The sequence below is a fragment of the Scyliorhinus canicula genome, chromosome 1 (assembly GCF_902713615.1).
Source record: "Scyliorhinus canicula chromosome 1, sScyCan1.1, whole genome shotgun sequence".
NCBI classification, from domain to species: domain Eukaryota; kingdom Metazoa; phylum Chordata; class Chondrichthyes; order Carcharhiniformes; family Scyliorhinidae; genus Scyliorhinus; species Scyliorhinus canicula.
Genome location: NC_052146.1, coordinates 43671117 through 43693754, shown reverse-complemented (window position 1 = coordinate 43693754; position 22638 = coordinate 43671117). Strand labels below are relative to the sequence as shown.

Sequence of the window (22638 nt, the reverse complement as noted above, 5' to 3'; positions counted from 1 at the left end):
ACAAAAATAATTTCTTAACTGAACCAGTTAACTAAAACACAGTATAGCAAAGTGAAGTAATGCACTTGCTGGAAATGGGAAATAAAAATGGGGTAATTGTGGGTTGGTAAAAGTGGGTAATTTAGGTTGGGATTTAGCTGCAACTAATTGCATTACTGATTAGTACTTAAAAATGAGCAATAATTGTTACGCATGTTGTCTCGATATTTCTATTCACATTATGTATGTTAGCACACTTTAACCTGAGATGGTTGATAAAAATACAAGATGCAAAGCAGATTAAGCATTGTTTTTAAATAAAATTTATTTTGAGGTATTTGCGATTTTGTAACAATAACAGAAGAAACAGGGTTCATACAAATATAAACATAGTGCAAAGGCCGTCTTCCTCCCTCACAGGTCCCACCTTTCTTACACACTAATCCAAGCTAACCCTTCCCCCTCCTTCTCTGCTGACGGTTAATTTTCTCTAAAGAAGTCGACGAACAGCTACCATCTCCGGACGAACCCTGACATTGACCCTTTCAGGGCAAACTTGATTTTCTCCAGACAGAGAAAACTAGCCATGTCAGTGAGCCAGGTCGCTGACTTCAGGTGCTTTGAGTCCCTACAAGCCAATAGTATCCGTCTCCAGGCTACCAGGGAGGCAAAGGCCAGAACGTCTGCCTCTTTCTCCTCCTGGACTCCAGGATCCTCCGACACTCCGAAAATCGCCACCTCTGTTCTAGAGATTAAGCATTTTCAATAGGGTGCTTTACTGCTGAATGATGTTAGATGCTTGTTAGATAAATATACACACAAAGCCTGTACTGTGTGGGTATATATGCAAGGTATTAACAGGAGGCGAAGATGGTGTCAACGTAGTCACACGTGTGGCTAGGTGGCAGTGGACTGGACAACACTTGTTATGCATGATACTAATACTCATTTCACAATTCACACGTATGGATTTGTCTGTAATGTACCATTTGTTTAATTTTAAAGGACAACGGGATGAACTTCTGCAAGTGTTCATTTGTTTATCCACCACAGCTTTAATAAAAGAGCTATAGAACACTACAAAATAACATAAATGTAACTTTATTCCTCTCAATATTTTAGTTTCTTTAAATGAACACTTGTTGAGGCAGAGAATTAGAGAGGACGAGATAAATTAGTGACCCTGCTCCTGAATATGTTCAGTTACTACATGCATGGCGGTAGAGAGAGGACAGGATCAGATGCGACTAATGCTACACCCATCTTTCCCAAAATCAAATGCCTCCCAAGCCTCATCTAATTGCACACAGTACAGAACAGCTATTTATGCTGAGTCAGAGTACAGGAGGGAGATAGAGAATCTAGTGGTGTGGTGCAACAGCAACAATCTCTCCCTCAACGTCAGAAAACTAAAGAGCTAGTCATTGACTTCAGGAAGCAAAGTGTCGTAGACACCCCTGTCTGTATCAACGGGGCCAAGATGGAGATTGTTAGTGGCTTCAAATTCATCGGTGTAAACATCACCAACAATCTGTCCTGGTCCGCCCACGTCAATGTTATGACCAAGAAAGCACAAAGTGCCTATACTCCCTCAGGAAACTAAGGAAATTTGGCATGTCCACATCAACTCTTACCAATTTTTAAAGATGCACCATAGAAAGCATCCTATCTGGCTGTATCACAGCCTGGTATGGTAACTGCTTGGTCCAAGACCTTAAGAAACTACAGATACCCGTGAACACAGCTCAGTCCATCATGCGAACCTGCCTCCCATCCATCGACCCTGTCTACACCTCCCACTGCCTCGGGAAAGCAGGCAGCATAATCAAAGACCCCTCCCACCCGAGTTATTCTCTCGTCCAACTTCTTCCATCAAGCAGGAGATACAAAAGTCTGAGAACACGTACAAACAGATTCAAAAACAGCTTCTTCCCCGCTGTTACCAGACTCCAAAATGAACCTCTTATGGACTGAACTGATCTCTTCATATATCATCTCAACTGAATAGTACTACACTCCGTACGCTAACCCAATGCCAAGTGCCTATGTATTTACTTTTTTTTTAAATAATTTTTATTGAAAAATTTAGAATTTATACAACAACAGCGAACCATAATAAAATACCAAAAATAATAATAATGTTAGCAATCATAAACATTCGCCCCACCTCCATGAATAACACAGCATATTAACAACAACGCAAATTAACACAATATTAAGTTACATAATAGAAACTACAATAAGGAACCCCCTTCCCCGGGTTGCTGCTGCTATTGACCAAGATACCAATCTTTGAGCCAGGAAGTCCAGAAAAGGCTGCCATCGTTTATAAAACCCTTGTATTGATCCTCTCAGGGCAAATTTGACCCTTTCCAATTTTATAAATCCCGCCATGTCACTGATCCAGGTCTCCACACTTGGGGGCCTCGCATCCTTCCACTGCAGCAAGATCCTTCGTCGGGCTACGAGGGACGCAAAGGCCAGGACACCGGCCTCTTTCGCCTCCTGCCCTCCCAGCTCTACCGCAACTCCAAAAATCGCGAGTGCCCACCCTGGTTTGACCCTGGATCCAACCACCCTCGACACCGCCCCCGCCACCCCCTTCCAGAATTCTTCCAATGCTGGGCATGCCCAGAACATATGAGCGTGGTTCGCTGGACTCCCCGAACATCTGGTGCACCTGTCCTCACCCCCAAAGAACCTACTCATCCTTGTCCCGGACATGTGGGCCCGGTGCAGCACCTTAAATTGAATGAGACTAAGCCTCGCACATGAGGAGGAAGAGTTGACTCTCTCCAAGGCATCCGCCCAAGTCCCGTCCTCTATCTGCTCCCCGAGTTCCTCCTCCCAATTAGCCTTCAGCTCCTCCACTGACGACTCCTTCACCTCCTGCATTACCTTATAGATGTCAGACACCTTCCCCTCTCCGACCCACACCCCCGAAAGCACTCTGTCCATCGTCCCCCGCGAGGGCAGCAAAGGGAATCCCTCTACCTGTCGCCTAACAAACGCCTTTACCTGCAAGTATCTGAACATGTTCCCTTGGGGAAGCCCAAATTTATCTTCCAGTTCCCCCAGGCCTGCAAACCTCCCGCCAATAAACAGGTCCCTCAATTTGCTGATGCCCGCCCTTTGCCACCCCCTGAATCCCCCATCCGTGTTCCCCGGGATGAACCGATGGTTGCCACCCAATGGAGCCTCCATCGAGCCCCCTGTTTCCCCCCTATGCCGTCTCCACTGTCCCCAGATTCTTAGGGTCGCAGCCACCACCGGGCTCGTGGTAAACCTCTTAGGGGAGAGCGGCAACGGCGCCGTTACCATGGCACCCAGGCTCGTACCTCTACATGACGCCATCTCCATTCCTTTCCACGCCGCCCCTCCACCCTCCATCACCCATTTATGCACCATTGACACATTGGCCGCCCAATAGTACCCCAAAAGGTTGGGCAGCGCCAGCCCGCCTCCATCCCTCCAGGAACACCCTCTTCACTCTCAGAGTCCCATGTGCCCACACAAAGCTCAAAATACTGCTAGTCACTCTCCTAAAGGCGGCCCTGGGGATAAAGATGGTCAGGCACTGAAAGAGAAACAAGAACCTCGGAAGCACCGTCATTTTGACGGACTGCACCCTCCCCGCCAACGACAATGGCAGCATGTCCCACCTCCTGAACTCCTCCTCCATCTGATCTACAAGTCTGGTGAAATTATGTTTGTGAAGAGTCCCCCAGTCCCTGGCCACCTACACCCCCAGGTACCTAAAGCTCTCCCCTGCCCGCCTAAGCGGGAGCCTACCAATTCCTTCCTCCTGGTCTCCAGGGTGCACCACAAACACCTCACTCTTGCCTAAATTTAGTTTATAACCTGAAAAGGTCCCAAACTCAGCTAGCAGCTCCATCAACCCCCGGCATCCCTCCCACCGGGTCCGCCACATACAGTAACAGGTCATCGGCATACAATGACACCCTATGTTCCTTCCTACCTCGCACCAAACCTCTCCACCTCTCTGAATCCCTCAACGCCATCGCCAGCGGCTCGATTGCCAGTGCAAACAACAAGGGGGACAGGGGGCAACCCTGCCTGGTCCCTCGGTAAAGCCGGAAGTACTCCGACCTCCTCCCATTCGTGGCACGCCATCGGGGCCTCATATAGCAGCCTCACCCATCTAATAAACCCTTCACCAAATCCAAACCTCCCCAACACCTCCCATAAGTACCCCCACTCCACTCTATCGAAGGCCTTCTCTGCATCCAGCGCCACCACTATCTCTGCCTCCCCCTCAATCGCCGGCATCATGATGACATTCAACAATCTCCGCACATTCCCCAAACAGGCGCCGGAATGCGGCGACTAGGGGCTTTTCACAGTAACTTCATTTGAAGCCTACCTGTGACAATAAGCAATTTTCATTTTCATTTCATTTCATTCGTGTTCAGCTGCCTTCCCTTCACAAAACCTGTCTGGTCCTCGTGTACAACCCCTGGCACACAGTCCTCTATCCTGGTGGCCAGGATTTTTGCCAGCACCTTGGCATCTACGTTGAGGAGAGATAGGGGCCTGTATGAACCACACTGCTGGGGGTCCTTGTCCCTCTTTAAAATTAACAAGATCAGCGCCCGAGACATCGTCGGGGGCAAAGTCCCCCCCTCCATTAAGTGTCCGCACCAGCAAGGGGCCCACCAGGTCCACAGGGAACCCATCCGGCCCCGGTGCCTTCCCTGACTGCATCTGCCCGATCCCCTTAACTAGCTCCTCCAGCTCAATCGGCGCACCCAACCCCTCCACCTGCTCCACCTGCACCTTCGGGAAAGAAAGCCCGTCAAGGAACCTCTCCATTCCCCTCCTCTCCCCCGTTGGCTCCGACCGGTACAGTTCCCCGTAAAAGTCCTTGAAGACCTCATTCACCTCTACCCCCTTCCGCACCACATTCCTACTCCTGTCTCTCACTCCAGCAATTTCCTTAGCCGCATCCCGCTTGCAGAGCTGATGAGCCAGCATCCTACTCGCCTTTTCACCATGTTCGTACACTGCCCCTTGTGCCTTCCTCCACTGTGCCTCCGCCTTTCTAGTGGTTAGCAAATCAAATTTAGCCTGCAGGCTACACCTCTCCCCCAACAGTCCCTCCTCTGGTGCCTCTGCGTACCTCCTGTCTACCTCCAGCATCTTTCCCACCAGTCTATCCCTCTCACTCCTCTCGCTCCTCTCCGTGTGTGCCCGGATGGATATCAGCTCCCCACGAATCACTGCCTTCAGGGCTTCCCAGATCACCCCCACCTGAACCTCCCCCGTATCATTCACCTCGAGGTACCTCTCAATACGTGCCCGGACCCTCCTACACACCTCCCCGATCTCCAACTCTATCCAATGCGGAGCGTGGTCGGAGATTGCAATGGCCGAATACTCGGCCTCCTCCACTCTCAGAATCAGTCCCCTACTCACCACAAAGAAGTCTATCCGAGAGTAGACCCTATGTACGTGGGAGAAGAAAGAGTACTCCCGTGCCCTCGGCCTCACAAACCTCCATGGATCCACCCCACCCACCTGGTCCATAAACACTCTCAGTACCTTGGCCACCGCCGGCCTCCTATCCGTCCTAGAGCTGGGCCGGTCCAGCGAAGGGTCCAACACCGTATTGAAGTCCCCCCCCCCCGTGTCCCCCCCCCCCCCCCCCCCCCCCCCCCCGGTCCCCCCCCCCCCCCGGTCCCCCCCCCCCCCCCCCCCCCCCCCCCCCCCCCCCCCCCCCCGGTCCCCCCCCCCCCCCCCCCCCCCCCCCCCCCCCCCGATGATCAGATCTCCCGCCTCCAGATCCGGGACTCGTCCCAACATACGCCTCATAAAGCCCGCATCGTCCCAATTTGGGGCAAATACACCAGCAAGTACCACCTTCTCTCCTTGTAGCCTGCCCCCAACCATAACATACCTACCCCCCTTATCCGCCACCACCTCCGATGCCTCAAACGACACATTTTTCCCCACCAGAATCGCCACTCCCCGGTTCTTCACATCCAACCCAGAGTGGAAAACCTGCCCCACCCATCCCTTCCTCAGACGGGCCTGGTCCGCCACCTTCAGGTGGGTCTCCTGAAGCATTGCCACATCTGCCTTTAGCCCCTTCAGATGAGCAAGTACCCTCGACCGCTCCACCGGCCCATTCAATCCTCTCGCATTCCAGGTGACCAAGCGAATCAGAGGGCGTCCCGCCCCCCTCCCCTGTCCACTAGCCATAGCCCGTCGACTGCCCGCCCCAGGCCAGCATCTCCTGCCCGACCCAGTCCCCACAGCGACAACACCTCACCTCTGTCCTCCCGGCCCCCACCAGCTCCTTCCTGACCCTACCAGCAGCAACCCGGTATTCCCCTTTCCCCCCCTCCCTTCCCCCCCAGGCTAGGAACCCTCCTAGCCGCGAACCGTCCTCCATTGTACTTCCGTGGGTCAGCTAACTTCTGCTGACCCCGGAAACTCCCGCCAATAACCCAACCTCTCCCAAAGTGGGATCACCCCCCCAATCTATCCTTCCTCCAGGCACCGCTCCAGCACGGGGAAGAACCAGTTAAGGCCCCGCCTCCCCCCGTCATCGTCTCCACCCCCCCCAGCCCCTCAGCGCGGGAAACCAGAGGAAAGCCCGCACTTTCGCACTGCCCCACCACACCCTTCTGACGCAGCTCCCAAATACCGGCCCCACTCCATACCCCCAACCCGAGATAGAATACAACAAACCCCTCCAACCCTCCCCGCGAGATATAAAACTCAAACAATGCCCCACAGCAAAAAAAAAACAACACCCCCATAAATAACCATATCAAAATTGCAAAAGGACAGAAAAAAAAGAACATAGCAACAGCAGAATCCAGCGCTAAGATATTACAACCGACCCCACAACCCCCTAGTTCAAGTCCAGTTTCTCCGTCCGCACGAAGGTCCATGCCTTCTCCGGGGAATCGAAATAATAATGTCGGTCCGAATAAGTTACCCACAGGCGCGCAGACTGCAACATTCCGAACTTTATCTTTTTCTTGTAAAGCACCTCTTTCGTCCGATTAAACCCGGACCGCCGCTTAGCCACCTCTGCACTCCGATCCTGGTAGATCCGTACTACCCCATTCTCCCAATTGCTACTCTTCACCTTCTTGGCCCAGCGCAACACACTCCCGATCACTGAACCGGTAGAACCTCACCAGCACCGCACGCGGGGGTTCATTCTCCTTAGGCCTCCTGGCCAGTACTCTGTGTGCTCCCTCCAGCTCCAAGGGCAGATGGAAAGACCCGGCCCCCACTAGCGAGTTCAGCATCGTAGCCACGGACGTTGTCAGATCCGACCCCTCCAGCCCCTCCGCAAGGCCCAAGATCCGCAGATTTTTTCCGCCTCATGCGGTGATCAAGCTCCTAGAAGCGTTCCTGCAACTTCTTGTGGAGTGCCACGTGTCCCTCCACGTTACTCACAAGGACCCCGGCCTCCTCCTCTCGTTCAGTGGCCTGCGTCTGCAACTCCTTGATGGCAGCACCCTGGGTCGTCTGAATCTCCGAGAGCCTTCTGTTCGTTTCCTGCAGAGAGCTCAGTACCTCAGCCTTGAAGTCTGCAAAACAGCGCAGGAGAGCAGCTTGTTGCTCCTGGGCCCACTGCTTCTACTCCTCTGGAGCTCCGCCGGCCGCCATCTTGGATTCCTTCCCCGTTTTTTCCCCCTTTCCACACAGAGTTAGAGTCTTGGACTGCGGGGAAAGTCGATCAGCACACCTTCTCCCACCGGGAGTCGTCGAAAAATTTCCGTTTTGTGCTCTAAAAAGAGCCGAAAAGTCCGTTTAAAACGGTAGCTCCCAAATGTGCGGCTTCCTACGTCATCGCCGCCACCGGAAGTCGTGCCTATGTATTTATATTGTCTATTTGTGCATATCCGATCTTTCTTCATGTATGGACGATATGAACAATACTTTTCACTGTACCTCAGTACATGTGACAATAAATCAAAATCAAAATTATGAGATTGCGGCAGGCAAGTGACAGCCACATATTTCTGAAAAGCACTAACCAGAAGGGTAGTGGAAATAAATTCAATCAAAACTTCAAAAGGAAAATAGCTAAGTGCCTAAAAAGGAGAAAAATGCAGGACTAAGGGGGCAGTGCAGGGAGTGGGACTAATTAGATAGCTCTCTCAAAGAGGCAGAATTGACACAATGGTCCAAATGGCCTTCTTCGATGCTGTACAATTCTATGACATAATGAACTTCCATTAGGGACTCGATGCCATCAGAATAAGGCCTTTTACAAAATATATTACACTTAAGTCACGGAGCAGCATGCACAAAAATTAGAAGAAAGTACCATGAAATATTTGTAGCAATGTATTCATCACCTACAATATTGGTTCATGGTGAGGGGCAGGTTTAGAGGGGATGTGTGGAAAAACCTTTTCACATAGAAGGGTTGGAATCTGGAACGCACTTCCTGAAAAGGTGATAGATGTGGTAGCATCTAAGTATTTAGATGAGAACTTGAAATGCTGAACTTTCAGCATACAAGTGCTGGAAAATGCGATTAGGGCATATAGGTGTTTGATGGCAGGTATCCAACACGTGCGCGTGTAATACTGTACATAATAAAAAGGTTACGTGTGCTGTATTGGGCTCAACCAAGGACTTCAGGTATCTTAAATAATATCCAATTTCACCTTTGCTGCAACTGAGTCAAATGGGGCTGGAATTGACCCCGCACTAGCCCAGGGTGTCATGACATTCATACCTTTATGAATGTCACCTTTCTTTAAATGTCAACTACAGTGGCACTACCAGACTAGGATGTTTCACAAGACGATTCACATTGCTCAAATAGGGGGGGGGATCATTTTTGGAAGTAATTTACATAAGAGTAAGTGCTCATCATTGGCCACTTACTCCAAAAGCCACTTTAAAGAAACTGAGAATGGAAACATTACATCGAAAGGTTGCCCAAAACAAGACATTACTGCATCTAAAATGTGTGAACTTGATCACAACATTCTACATATACATTAACATGAATAGAATGAACTCACCTCATCAGTGCTGCATCTTCTTGTAAGTTATTAAAGTTGTCCTGTGATCTAGTATCCTAAAATTGTAAAAGAAAACTCTGATTAACAGAAATCAGAGTTATTTCATACTGATGTAATTAACAAAATACGTATGCATCCACCTGCATTTTAAAACTACGAACCTGAAACAAATCCATCACTTACACGACTGAGAATGGCCAAAGATCAAAGAATCATAGAATTTACAGTGCATGAGGCCATTCGGCCCATCGAGTCTGCACTGGCCCTTGGAAAGAGCACCCTACCCAATCCCTGTAACCCAGCAACCCCATCTAACCCAAGAGCAATTTAGCATGGCCAATCCATCTAACCTGCAGAACTTTGGACTGTGGGAGGAAACCGGAGCACCCGGAGGAAACCCACACACACACGGGGAGAACATGCAGACTCCGCACAGACAGTGACCCAAGCGGGAATCGGACCTGGGACCCTGGCGCTGTTAAGCCACAGTACTAACCACTATGCTACCCTGCTGCCCCAAGATAAAAGTCTCAAAGTTAGTAGCTGAAGAAAATCCGGTCTGAATTTTTTTGTGACAGGAATTATGTAATTATAGCACTTAGGGGTAGAAACATTACATAAGAACATAAGAACATAAGAACTAGGAGCAGGAGTAGGCCATCTGGCCCCTCGAGCCTGCTCCGCCATTCAATTAGATCATGGCTGATCTTTTGTGGACTCAGCTCCACTTTCCGGCCCGAACACCATAACCCTTAATCCCTTTATTCTTCAAAAAACTATCTATCTTTACCTTAAAAACATGTAATGAAGGAGCCTCAACTGCTTCACTGGGCAAGGAATTCCATAGATTCACAACCCTTTGGGTGAAGAAGTTCCTCCTAAACTCAGTTCTAAATCTACTTCCCCTTATTTTGAGGCTATGCCCCCTAGTTCTGCTGTCACCCGCCAGTGGAAACAACCTGCCCGCATCTATCCTATCTATTCCCTTCATAATTTTAAATGTTTCTATAAGATCCCCCCTCATCCTTCTAAATTCCAACGAGTACAGTCCCAGTCTACTCAACCTCTCCTCATAATCCAACCCCTTCAGCTCTGGGATTAACCTAGTGAATCTCCTCTGCACACCCTCCAGTGCCAGTACGTCCTTTCTCAAGTAAGGAGACCAAAACTGAACACAATACTCCAGGTGTGGCCGCACTAACACCTTATACAATTGCAACATAACCTCCCTAGTCTTAAACTCCATCCCTCTAGCAATGAAGGACAAAATTCCATTTGCCTTCTTAATCACCTGTTGCACTTGTAAACCAACCTTCTGTGACTCATGCACTAGCACACCCAAGTCTCTCTGAACAGCGGCATGCTTTAATATTTTATCGTTTAAATAATAATCCCGTTTGCTGTTATTCCTACCAAAATGGATAACCTCACATTTGTCAACATTGTATTCCATCTGCCAGACCCGAGCCCATTCACTTAACCTATCCAAATCCCTCTGCAGACTTCCAGTATCCTCTGCACTTTTCGCTTTACCACTCATCTTAGTGTCATCTGCAAACTTGGACACATTGCCCTTGGTCCCCAACTCCAAATCATCAATGTAAATTGTGAACAATTGTGGGCCCAACACGGATCCCTGAGGGACACCACTAGCTACTGATTGCCAACCAGAGAAACACCCATTTATCCCAACTCTTTGCTTTCTATTAATTAACCAATCCTCTATCCATGCTACTACTTTACCCTTAATGCCATGCATCTTTATCTTATGCAGCAACCTTTTGTGTGGCACCTTGTCAAAGGCTTTCTGGAAATCCAGATATACCACATCCATCGGCTCCCCGTTATCTACTGCACTGGTAATGTCCTCAAAAAATTCCACTAAATTAGTTAGGCATGACCTGCCTTTAACGAACCCATGCTGCGTCTGCCCAATGGGACAATTTCTATCCAGATGCCTCGCAATTTCTTCCTTGATGATAGATTCCAGCATCTTCCCTATTACCGAAGTTAAACTCACTGGCCTATAATTTCCTGCTTTCTGCCTACCTCCTTTTTTAAACAGTGGCGTCACGTTTGCTAATTTCCAATCCACCGGGACCACCCCAGAGTCTAGTGAATTTCGGTAAATTATCACTAGTGCATCTGCAATTTCCCTAGCCATCTCTTTTAGCACTCTGGGATGCATTCCATCAGGGCCAGGAGACTTGTCTACCTTTAGCCCCATTAGCTTGCCCATCACTCCCTCCTTAGTGATAACAATCCTCTCAAGGTCCTCACCTGGCATAGCCTCATTTCTATCAGTCGCTGGCATGTTATTTGTGTCTTCCACTGTGAAGACCGACCCAAAAAACCTGTTCAGTTCCTCAGCCATTTCCTCATTTCCCATTATTAAAACTCCCTTCTCATCCTCTAAAGGACCAATATTTACCTTAGCCACTCTTTTTTGTCTTATATATTTGTAAAAACTTTTACTGTCTGTTTTTATATTCTGAGCAAGTTTACTCTCATACTCTATCTTACTCTTCTTTATAGCTTTTTTAGTAGCTTTCTGTTGCCCCCTAAAGATTTCCCAGTCCTCTAATCTCCCAGCACTCTTTGCCACTTTGTTTATCTTCTATTACATCAAGACCGTGGGCCAGTTTACTTGCATAATATCACTAAATCAAGGGCGGCACAGTGGCTAGCACTGCTGCGTACAGCGCGGTGGACCCGGGTTCGATCCCAGCTCCAGGTTACTGTCTGTGAGGAGTTTGCACATTCTCCCCATGTCTGAGTGGGTTTCACCCTCGCAACCCAAAGATGCGCAGGTTTGGTGGATTAGCCATGCCAAATTGCCCCTTAATTGGGAAAAATAAATTGGGTACTGTAATGTTATATTTTTTAAAATTCTAAATCACTCGTTTTTCAGCATTCAACGTAGCATGTAATACGGGATGAAGTCCATACTACAACAGAACATGTTGTTGCTGGATAATGTACAGTGAATCAAAGAACTACAGTAGTGCTTTGTGAACTATTTTCCATGTGACCCCATTTGAACTCACCACTGCCATCTCCAGGGCAATTAGAGATGGGCAACAAAAGCTGGCATTTCAGTACGTTATCATTGAAGTTTACATAGTATAGATCAAAAAACAATAGATTACATTTTTAAAGTACTTGTAAAAATGTCATTTTATATAATCAAATTCTCCATGTTCCATGGTGACAGAAGACTCAAATGCAAGCACATACCTCTTCACAACCTGCCTCACCCCCCCCCCCCCACCCCCCACCACATGCAGCAGCCCCTCTTCCTTAACCCCTCCACTTATTCAACAGCCTTTCGTCCCTTCAACCCCCAAATCAGCAGTCCTTTTTCACAAATCCCGCAAATCATGCACTTTGGCTGGATCCAAGAGTATAAAGGAAGAGCTCTTGGGACCTTTCGACATGCAGCACAAAGATGATAAGCAAGAAGGTAGACTAGTCAACAGAAAGCAGCAAGTAACAGCGCCATAGGAGGATCGCAAGCCAGTGCTTCAGAGTGAGCAGACTATATATCGCTACCGTTGTTAGGTATCACGTTTTTGCACTTGTGATCAATGTAATAAATGTGGTGATCACAAGTTAACTAGATGCAATACAACTGAGCAAACACTAGAGGGGGCACGGGAGAGCCATATAAATAGACGGGGACAGGAAGTGAGGACACACTTCACAGAGGGCAGAACTTGGAGCAACACAGATACACCCACACCAGCTAGGAACACTGAAGGTAACCTTAGGAAACAGCTCTGAAGAGAGAACGAACTCACAATAAAGCATCTTCTCCACATTTGAGACTACGAGCTTTATTAAGACACGAGTAACAACACATGGTACCCAGGAGTGGCTTCAGACGCTTACTACAGGACAACTCAGTGGCAGATACAGAAAGCTCAAAATGGCATGGAAATCTCCTACTGGACATTTGACTTTGGAAGACATCGCTAATTCGAGGATGTGGCTTGGATACCCAGAGCAGCTAGACCTGACTGGCAATGTAAGAGGTGTCTGGAAAAGGTTTAAACAAATGTTTGATTTGGATCTCGTAGCTAATGAGGTACAAGAAGCCTCCGACAACATTAAAATAGCAATTCTCACCGCAGGGCCTGTAAATAGGAAAGTGTATAATGGATTTAAATACTCAAAAGATGAAGACAGAAACAGCTTACAAACGTTACTAAACAAATTTGAAGAGTACTGTGAGAAATTTGAACAGCAAGACATGCTCAGAGTCCAAACTGCACAGAGACTGAGTGATACAAAACTTAAAAAATCACGAAAAGAACAAGAAATCGCGAATGAAAAGTACAGATCAAAAAGAAGAAATAACACGAATTTCTCACAAAGCCAAAACGCTGAAACCCAGTCCAAATCGGGAAGAGAAGGTAACTTACAACTTTTAGAAATCCAGTCCAGATGGGACAGAAAAATCGCTGAAATCCGCGAAAAAATGGCGTCGGAGCACATTTTGCAGTCTCCGGTAAGCAAAGAACTACAAATTGCATCTGCGCATGCGCCGGAACCGGAAGCCGCGCATGCGCAGTTTAAAAAATATCGCGGTGCCGATCGTTATGCGCATGCGCAAGCCGCGCATGCGCAGTCAAAAAAGTTTTGGTCGCGGATCGTAATGCGCATGCACACACCGCGCATGCGCAATGGAAACAAAACCGCACAGTGAAGGAGGAAGGCCGATTTGCGCATGCGCAATGCATTCCTGCGCGTGACGTCATGACGTCTGAGCATCCCGACCACGCCCACTTAAAAGGGAAATGCCCGAAAATTGCAAACAAGACACTTAAAGTGGTAAACACAAATTTTCTTGCCTCAGAACACAGAAAAACGCCTGAACTTAAACCAACAGTAAAAAACAACTTGCACAACACCCTGAAAAAAGCAGTCTGCACCACCCAAAGTGAAGAGAACAAAAAGAATTCCGAAACAACAAAAGATGATTTGTTTTTCGAAGATTACCTCTCAGACATGGCTGAGTCAGTCGGATATGCTTATCACAGCATCAGCGACACGGTCGCAAAGCACAACACGAACCAACTCGTGGTAGATGAATCCAACCAAGATGATTTGGTTTTCAAAGAACACTACTCAGACATGGCTGAGTCAGTCGGATATGCTTATCACAGCATCAGCGACACGGTCGCAAAGTTCAACACGAATCAACTCGTGGTAGAAGAAGCCAACGAAGATGAAATGGGTTTCAAAGAATACTACTCAGACATGGAGGAGTTATTTGGACATGCTGATCACAGCATCAGCGACACCGTTGCAAAGCTCAACACGACTCTACTCATGGTAGATGAATCCAACACCATGATGCCATGGCAGCTCGTCGATACATTGGATGACAGCAATACCCTAGACGACGACAACGCCACACAGAGAGCACAGGAAGACTCCACAGAGCGAGCGATGACAGGCTCCACAGTGCGAGTGATGAAAGACTCCAAAAGGGATGCAAGCAAACACTCCCTGGCAAACACCATGCATGAACAAGACCATGCAGGTAAACCCGCTGTATCTGAGCAACCGCAAGCAGACTATGAAAGTCTACCAAGCTCACAGGAACAGGAAGAAGACAACGTACATCTAACCACTGACACCATGCATGCACAAGACCATGAAGGTCAACCTGCCGTATCTGAGCAACCACAAGCAGACTATGAAAGTCTAACAAGCTCACATGAACAAGAAGAAGACAATGCACCTCTACCCACTGCATGCGAAGACAGTGACAAGGTGATCACACTCGACGTACAGGATCACAGCGAGACTGACAGTTCTCAGCTTGTCTGTACCGAAGCACAGAGCGAAAACAGTAACAAGGTGATCGCACTCGACGTACAGGATCACAGCGAGACTGACAGTTCTCAGCTTGTCTGTACAGAAACACAGAGTCGGGCCACCCAACAGTCCAGAGAGACGATGCCGAAAGAAAACATGCAGATTTTGACTCCAGAAGAGGAGCACCTGGAGTCCAGAGAGACAACGCCGAAAGAAACCATGCAGATTCTGACTCCAGAAGAGGAGCACCTGGAGTCCAGAGAGACCAAGCCAAAAGAAACCATGCAGATTTTGACTCCAGAAGAGGAGCACCTGGAGTCCAGTGAGACAACATCAACAGAAATCATGGGACTTCCGGTTGCGGCTATGACCAGCTAAGTCGCACGTTTGGCTGCTCCTGCTACAAAGGTGTTTTCGGGCCGATTGGAGGGCCCCAACGGCGCTGTAAGGACAAATCCCGGTGGGGGAAGGCTCCCTGAAGAGAACCAGACCAACTTTATGGTCGGTACCCGGAGTGGGGTGGTAAAGAAAGCAACAGCAGCTCCCCAAAAAAAGCGGGGGAAGAAGACCAAAATGGCGGCCGGTGGCGCACCCGAGGAATGGAGGAAATGGGCGGAGGAGCAGCAGGCCGCTCTCCTGCGCTTCTTTAAGGAGCTGAAAATGGAGCTCTTGGAGTCAATGAATGCGACGACCACCAGGCTGATGGGAGCCCAGGCGACCCAAGAGGCGTCGATTCGGGAGCTGCAGCAGGAGATGACTGCGAGGGAGGAGGAGGAGGCCACGGTCCTCGTGGGAAAGGTAGAGGTGCACGAGGCACTCCACCTGAAATGGCAGAGCCGTTTTGAGGAGCTGGATACCCGAATGAGGCGGAAGAACCTGAGGATCTTGGGCCTGGCAGAAGGCCTGGAGGGGTCAGACCTCCCGGGATATGTAGCAGAAATGCTGAGCTCCCTGATGGGGGCAGGGGCCGTCCCTTCGCCCCTGGAGCTGGAAGAGGCCTACAGGGTCATGGCTAGGAAGCCAAGAGCAAATGAGCCCCCGAGGGCGGTGCTGGTGCGGTTCCAGCGACTCAGCGACCGTGAGAGAGTGCTGGAGTGGGCCAAGAGGGGAAGGAGCAGCAAGTGAGAGAATTCGACGGTGAGGGTCTACCAGGACTGGAGTGCGGAGGTGGCAAAGCGGCGGGCCCGGTACAACCGGACGAAGGGGGTGCTACATGCAAAACGGATCAGGTTCGGAATGCTGCAGCCAGCGCGCTTGTGGGTCACCTACAGGAACCAACACCACTATTTTGAGTCCCCAGAGGAGGCGTGGGCCTTTGTACAGGAAGAGAAACTGGACTCGAATTAGACCCAGGGGATACTTGGCGGCCGTAGCCGCTCGGGTACTTTCAGCTGAACTCTTTGTTTGGATCTTGAACTCTTGCTGGGGGTTTTTCTTCTGATATTTTTTCCCCCCTTTGCCAACTTCCCTTAGTTATTGTTATTGTGGTTATTCATGGTTATTTATGGTTATTTATGCTGTTTGGTAGAGGGCGACTGTTAAGTACATTGTTATTGGTTATCTATCTGTTATTTATAATGTTAAGTTGGGGAGGCGGGACGGGGGGGAGAGCAGATCGGGGATATGGGCTCCTAGGGGGGGCTCTTTACAGGCATGGACGGGGACGGGGGTGGAACTGAAGATGGCGGGGCGGGGTGTGGCAGGGCGAAAGCGCGGGCTTTCCTCTGTTTTCCCGCGCGCGGGGCAGAGGAGGGGGGAGGGGAGGAGTGCGGGGCGTGGCTAGCAATGGCGACCTTTCCCGCGCTGGAGCGGGGCCAGGGAGGAGTGGCAAGGGGGGGGAGCCCCCCCCCCCCCCCGAGCATGGGGGGAGTCGGAGTGTGGCAGGAGCAGCCGGGTCAGCGTGAACCAGCTGACTTACGGGAGTACGATGGAGGGTACATCGCGGCTAGGAGGGGTCCTAGCCTTGGGGGGGGGGGGTTAGGGAGGGACACCGGGTTGCTGCTGCAAGGACCAGAAACGGGAAGTGGAGGACTGGAGAGGTGGGGGGAGGGGGACATCGCCATGGGGAGCGGGTCAGAAGGGGAGGGTCGACCCGGGGCGAGCAGGGAACAGGACATGGCTAATCGGCAGGGGAAGGGGGCGGGTCGTCCCGCGACCCGGCTGATCACTTGGAACGTGAGGGGGCTGAATGGGCCGGTCAAGAGATCAAGGGTATTCTCACACCTGAAGGGACTGAAGGCTGATGTAGCAATGTTACAGGAGACCCATTTGAAGGTAGTGGACCAGGTTCGCCTGAGAAGGGGGTGGGTGGGACAGGTGTTCCACTCTGGATTGGACGCAAAGAACCGGGGGGGTGGCGATTCTGGTGGGAAAGAGGGTGTCGTTCGTGGCGGAGGAGGTGGTGGCGGATAAGGAGGGTAGGTATGTGATGGTGAAGGGTAAGCTGCAGGGGGAGAAAGTGGTGATGGTCAACGTATATGCCCCGAACTGGGATGACTGGAGGCAGGGGGCTTGATCATGGGGGGGGACTTTAACACAGTGCTGGACCCCGGGCTAGACAGATCGAGCTCAAGGACCAATAGGAGGCCGGCAGCGGCAGAAGTGCTGAGGGGGTACATGGAGCAGATGGGAGGAGTAGACCCATGGAGGTTTGGTAGGCCGAGGGCGAGGGAGTATTCCTTTTTCTCCCACGTCCATAGAGTGTACTCCAGAATCGATTTCTTCGTGTTGAGCAGGGGGCTGATCCCGAGGGTACGGGAAGCTGAGTACTCGGCCATTGCGATCTCTGATCATGCACCACATTGGGTGGATGTGGAAATGGGGGAGGCGCGGGGACCAGCGCCCGCTGTGGCGGCTGGATGTGGGGCTGTTAGCGGACGACGAGGTGTGTAAAAGGGTCCGGAAGAGCATTGAGAGCTATCTGGACTTGAACGACACGGGTGAGGTGCAGGTGGGGATGGTCTGGGAGGCCCTGAAGGCAGTGATCAGGGGAGAGCTGATCTCCATAAGGGCACACAGAGAAAGAAAGGAGAGGCAGGAGAGGGAGAGGCTGGTGGGGGAGCTATTGGAAGTGGATAGGAGATATGCGGAGGCACCAGAGGAGGGGCTGCTGGGAGAACGGCGCAGCCTGCAGGTCAAGTTCGACCTGCTGACCACCAGGAAGGCAGAGACGCAGTGGAGAAGGGCACAGGGCGCGGCTTATGAGTATGGGGAAAAGGCGAGCAGGATGTTGGCACACCAGCTTCGCAAACGAGATGCGGCTAGGGAGATTGGGGGAGTGAAGGAGAGGGGCGGGAAGGTAGTGCAGAAGGGGCAAGAAGTGAATGGGGTCTTCAGGGATTTTTACAAGGAGTTGTATCGGTCTGAGCCGCCGACGAGGAGAGGGGGAATGGAGGACTTCCTAAACAAATTGAGGTTCCCAAGGGTCCAGGAGGGGCTGGTAGAAGGGCTGGGGGCGCCAATAGGGCTAGAGGAGCTAGTCAAGGGAATAGGTCAGATGCAAGCGGGGAAGGCGCCGGGGCCAGATGGGTTCCCGGTGGAATTCTACAAGAAAAATGTGGACTTGGTGGGACCGGTACTGGTACGAGCCTTTAATGAGGCGCGAGAGGGGGGGGTTCTGCCCCCGACAATGTCGCAGGCTCTGATCTCCCTGATATTGAAGCGGGATAAAGACCCCGTGCAGTGCGGGTCCTACAGGCCTATCTCGCTTCTGAACGTGGATGCCAAGTTGCTGGCAAAGATCCTGGCAGCTAGAATAGAGGACTGTGTGCCAGGGGTAATCCATGAGGACCAGACAGGGTTCGTGAAGGGGCGGCAGCTCAACACGAACGTGCGGAGATTGCTGAATGTAATTATGATGCCGGCAGTGGAGGGGGAGGCTGAGATAGTGGTAGCGCTGGACGCGGAGAAGGCATTCGATAGGGTGGAGTGGGAGTACCTGTGGCAGACGTTGGAACGGTTTGGGTTTGGGGAAGGGTTTATTAAGTGGGTGAAGTTGCTCTACTCGGCCCCGACGGCGAGTGTAGTGACAAACGGGAGGAGGTCGGAGTATTTCGGGCTCCACCGAGGGACCAGGCAGGGATGTCCCCTATCCCCCCTACTTTTCGCACTGGCGATTGAACCGTTGGCGATGGCACTGAGGGGTTCAGGGGGGTGGAGAGGACTGACTGGGGGAGGGGAGGAACATCGAGTATCGCTGTATGCGGATGATCTACTGCTGTACGTGGCAGACCCAGAAGGGGGAATGCCGGAGATAATGGAACTATTAGCAGAGTTTGGAGACTTTTCGGGGTACAAACTAAATTTGGGCAAAAGCGAGGTTTTTGTGATACACCCGGGGGATCAGGGAGAGGGTATTGGGAGACTCCCCTTCAAGCGAGCAGGAAAGAGCTTTAGGTACTTAGGGGTGCAGGTGGCAAGGAACTGGGGGACCCTCCACAAGTTGAACTTTTCCAGGCTGGTGGAACAGATGGAGGAGGAATTTAAGAGGTGGGACATGGTACCGTTGTCGCTGGCGGGGAGGGTGCAGTCAATCAAAATGACGGTCCTCCCAAGGTTCTTGTTTTTATTTCAGTGCTTGCCCATCTTCCTCCCTAGGGCCTTCTTCAAAAAGGTGACGAGTAGCATCATGAGCTACGTGTGGGCGCATGGCACCCCAAGGGTGAGGAGGGTCTTTTTGGAGCGGAGTAGGGACAGTGGTGGGCTGGCACTACCCAATCTCTCGGGGTATTACTGGGCGGCAAATGTGTCAATGGTGCGCAAGTGGATGACGGAAGGGGAGGGGGCAGCTTGGAAACGAATGGAGAGGGCGTCCTGTGGCAACACAAGCCTGGGGGCCCTAGTAACGGCACCATGGCCGCTCCCCCCCACGAGGTACACCACGAGCCCGGTGGTGGCGGCCACCCTCAAGTTATGGGGGCAGTGGAGGCGACACAGGGGGGAAATGGGAGGTCTGTTGGCGGCGCCAATAAGAGGGAACCATAGATTCATCCCGGGGAACATCGACGGGGGATTTCAGAGCTGGTACAGGGTGGGCATACGGCAGCTGAAGGACCTGTTTATAGAGGGGAGGTTTGCGAGCCTGGGAGGGCTGGAGGAGAAGTTTGAGCTCCCCCCGGGAAACATGTTCAGATATTTACAAGTGAAGGCATTTGCTAGGCGGCAGGTGGAGGGGTTCCCCCTGCTCCCCAGTAAGGGGGCGAGTGATAGGGTGCTCTCGGGGGTCTGGGTCGGAGGGGGGAAGATATCAGACATCTACAAGATAATGCAGGAGGCGGAAGAAGCATCAGGGGAGGAGCTGAAAGCCAAGTGGGAAGGGGAGCTGGGAGAGCAGATAGAAGACGGGACGTGGGCGGATGCACTGGAGAAGGTCAATTCTTCCTCCTCGTGTGCGAGGCTGAGCCTCATTCAATTTAAGGTGCTGCATAGAGCTCACATGACGGGGACAAGGATGAGCCGGTTCTTTGGGGGTGAGGACAGGTGTGTCAGATGTCGGGGAAGCCCAGCGAACCATGTGCATATGTTCTGGGCATGTCCGGTGCTGGAAGGGTTCTGGAAGGGGGTGGCAAGGACGGTGTCGAAGGTGGTGGGGTCCAGGGTCAAACCAGGATGGGGGCTTGCGATCTTTGGGGTCTGGGTAGAACCGGGGGTACAGGAGGCTAGGGAGGCCGGAATACTGGCCTTTGTGTCCCTAGTGGCTCGACGAAGGTTATTAATTCAATGGAAGGACGCGAGGCCTCCAAGCGTTGAAACTTGGATTAACGATATGGCTAGCTATATTCAGCTAGAAAGGATCAAATTTGCCCTGAGAGGGTCGGTACAGGGATTCTCCAGGCGGTGGCAACCTTTCCTTGACTTTTTAGATCAGAGATAGGCATACGGGGTCGTGGCAGCAGCAACCCGGGGTGGGGGGGGGGGGGGGGGGAGAGGGAGGGGGGGAGAGGGAGGGGGGGAGAGGGAGGGGGGGAGGGGAGGGGAGGGGGGGGAGGGGAGGGGAGGGGGAGGGCCCCCCCTCCCCCCCCCCCCTCCCCTCCCCTCCCCCTCCCGACCAGCAATGGTCGTGGGGGGACAAGCACGACTGTAACGCGGGCAAGTCTGCTCGCTGCTCATGTCTGAAACTGTAGGCTGCCTTGTTTGTTAAGTTGTTGCTTGGGGGGGGGGGGGGGGGGGGGGGGCTGGGGCGCGCGAGAGGGCGGGCGAGGGAGGGATATTCGCCTAGAGGGATTGTGTTGTAAATAATTTAAAAATTAGTAGGGGTAAATGTCTGTATGGAAAAACTCTTTCAATAAAAATTATTTAAAAAAAAAAACAGAAATCATGAAGATTTCAACTCCAGAAGCGGAGCACCAAGAGTCCGGAGACACCACGTCAACTGAAATCATGCAGATTTGGACTCCAGAAGAGGAGCGCCAGAAGTCCACAGACACCACGTCAATTGTAATCATGGAGGTTTTGACTCCAGAAGAGGAGCGCCAAGAATCCAGAGACACCGCGTCAAATGAAATCGAGAAGAATTTGACTCCGGAAGAGGAGCACCAAGAAAGCAAAGATGAGGAATCCAATTCTCCACAAATGATTGATGTCACCTGCACCGATGCAACATCAGATCATTCGCACCACTCTCGAGACGAAATGCTCAATGACTCAAATTATCCACTCGGGACACGAATAGAGTATAACAAGAAAAACAAAAGTCAAAAGAAGCACAGCAGAAACGGGACAAACAACAGCAAGAACAAAAGCAACATGAAGCGCGACAAGACCAACAACAATAGCAAGAAGCACAGCAGAAACGAGAACGACAACAGAAAGAACAAAAGCAACATGAAGCGCGACAAGACAAACAACAAAGTCAGGCACAAAGATAGCGACAACGACAGAGACAGAAACAACAAGAACGGCAACGAAAACAACAAAGTCAGGAACAAAGATAGCGACAACACCAAATACAGAAACGACAAAAACAGCAACACGAACGGCAACGAAAACAACAAAGTCAGGAACAACGACAGTGCCAACACCAAAGACAGAAACGACAAAAACAGCAACAAGTACGGCAACGAAAACAGGAACGACAGAAACAACAGCAATGAAACAACGACTTGTACGCAATGGTACTACTCGGCACATGAAGGACAATGCCACAGCACACTGCAAAACGATGACAAGACTACAAACGAATCGCACAAAATCACGTCTGCTCCAGAACGAGCAAGCACACCAGCATCCAAGGCGGATGAGACAATAAATCAATACCACAAGACAAAAAAAATTCCATGCCAGTCAACATCAGTGAGGTGACCATGCAAACACCTCGGGATGATGCATTGGGTACTTAAAATAACAAGGAACACCAACAACATTCACAGCGGACTTGCAATATCAATATCACCACGTCATCAACAACAAAAAGAAAAAAAGCTCTGAACAAATTCATCAAGTTTGGACTCATAAATGTTTTTATTAAGATTGGACATATAACTACATTGGCTTTGTAAAATATGCAATAGCACCATCACCTGTATAGATACGCATATCATAAGTAACTGTTTTCTATAATTTTGTTTCACGATGTACAGCAAATATGTAAAGAGAAAAAGGGGGATGTGGTGATCGTAGATTGACTAGATACAAAACAACTGAGCAAACACCAGAGGGAGAGCTATAAATACACCGGGACAGGATGTACAATTTTCTTTAACGATGTACAGAAAATATGTAAAGAGAAAAAGGGGGATGTGGTGATCACAAGTTAACTAGATGCAATAGAACATAGAACATAGAACATAGAACGATACAGCGCAGTACAGGC

The 22638-nt window shown here is 50.6% G+C and overlaps 1 protein-coding gene across 2 annotated transcripts in view; it reads right to left on the bottom strand.

Moving 5' to 3' along the window:
- kntc1 (kinetochore associated 1) overlaps positions 1-22638 on the bottom strand; it is a 223963-nt gene that overhangs the window by 46456 nt on the left and 154869 nt on the right. For both annotated transcript variants that reach the window (XM_038790065.1, XM_038790073.1), the window contains exon 52: positions 9003-9058. In XM_038790065.1, coding sequence (XP_038645993.1) covers positions 9003-9058 — 56 coding nt within the window. The remainder of the gene's footprint in view (positions 1-9002; positions 9059-22638) is intronic.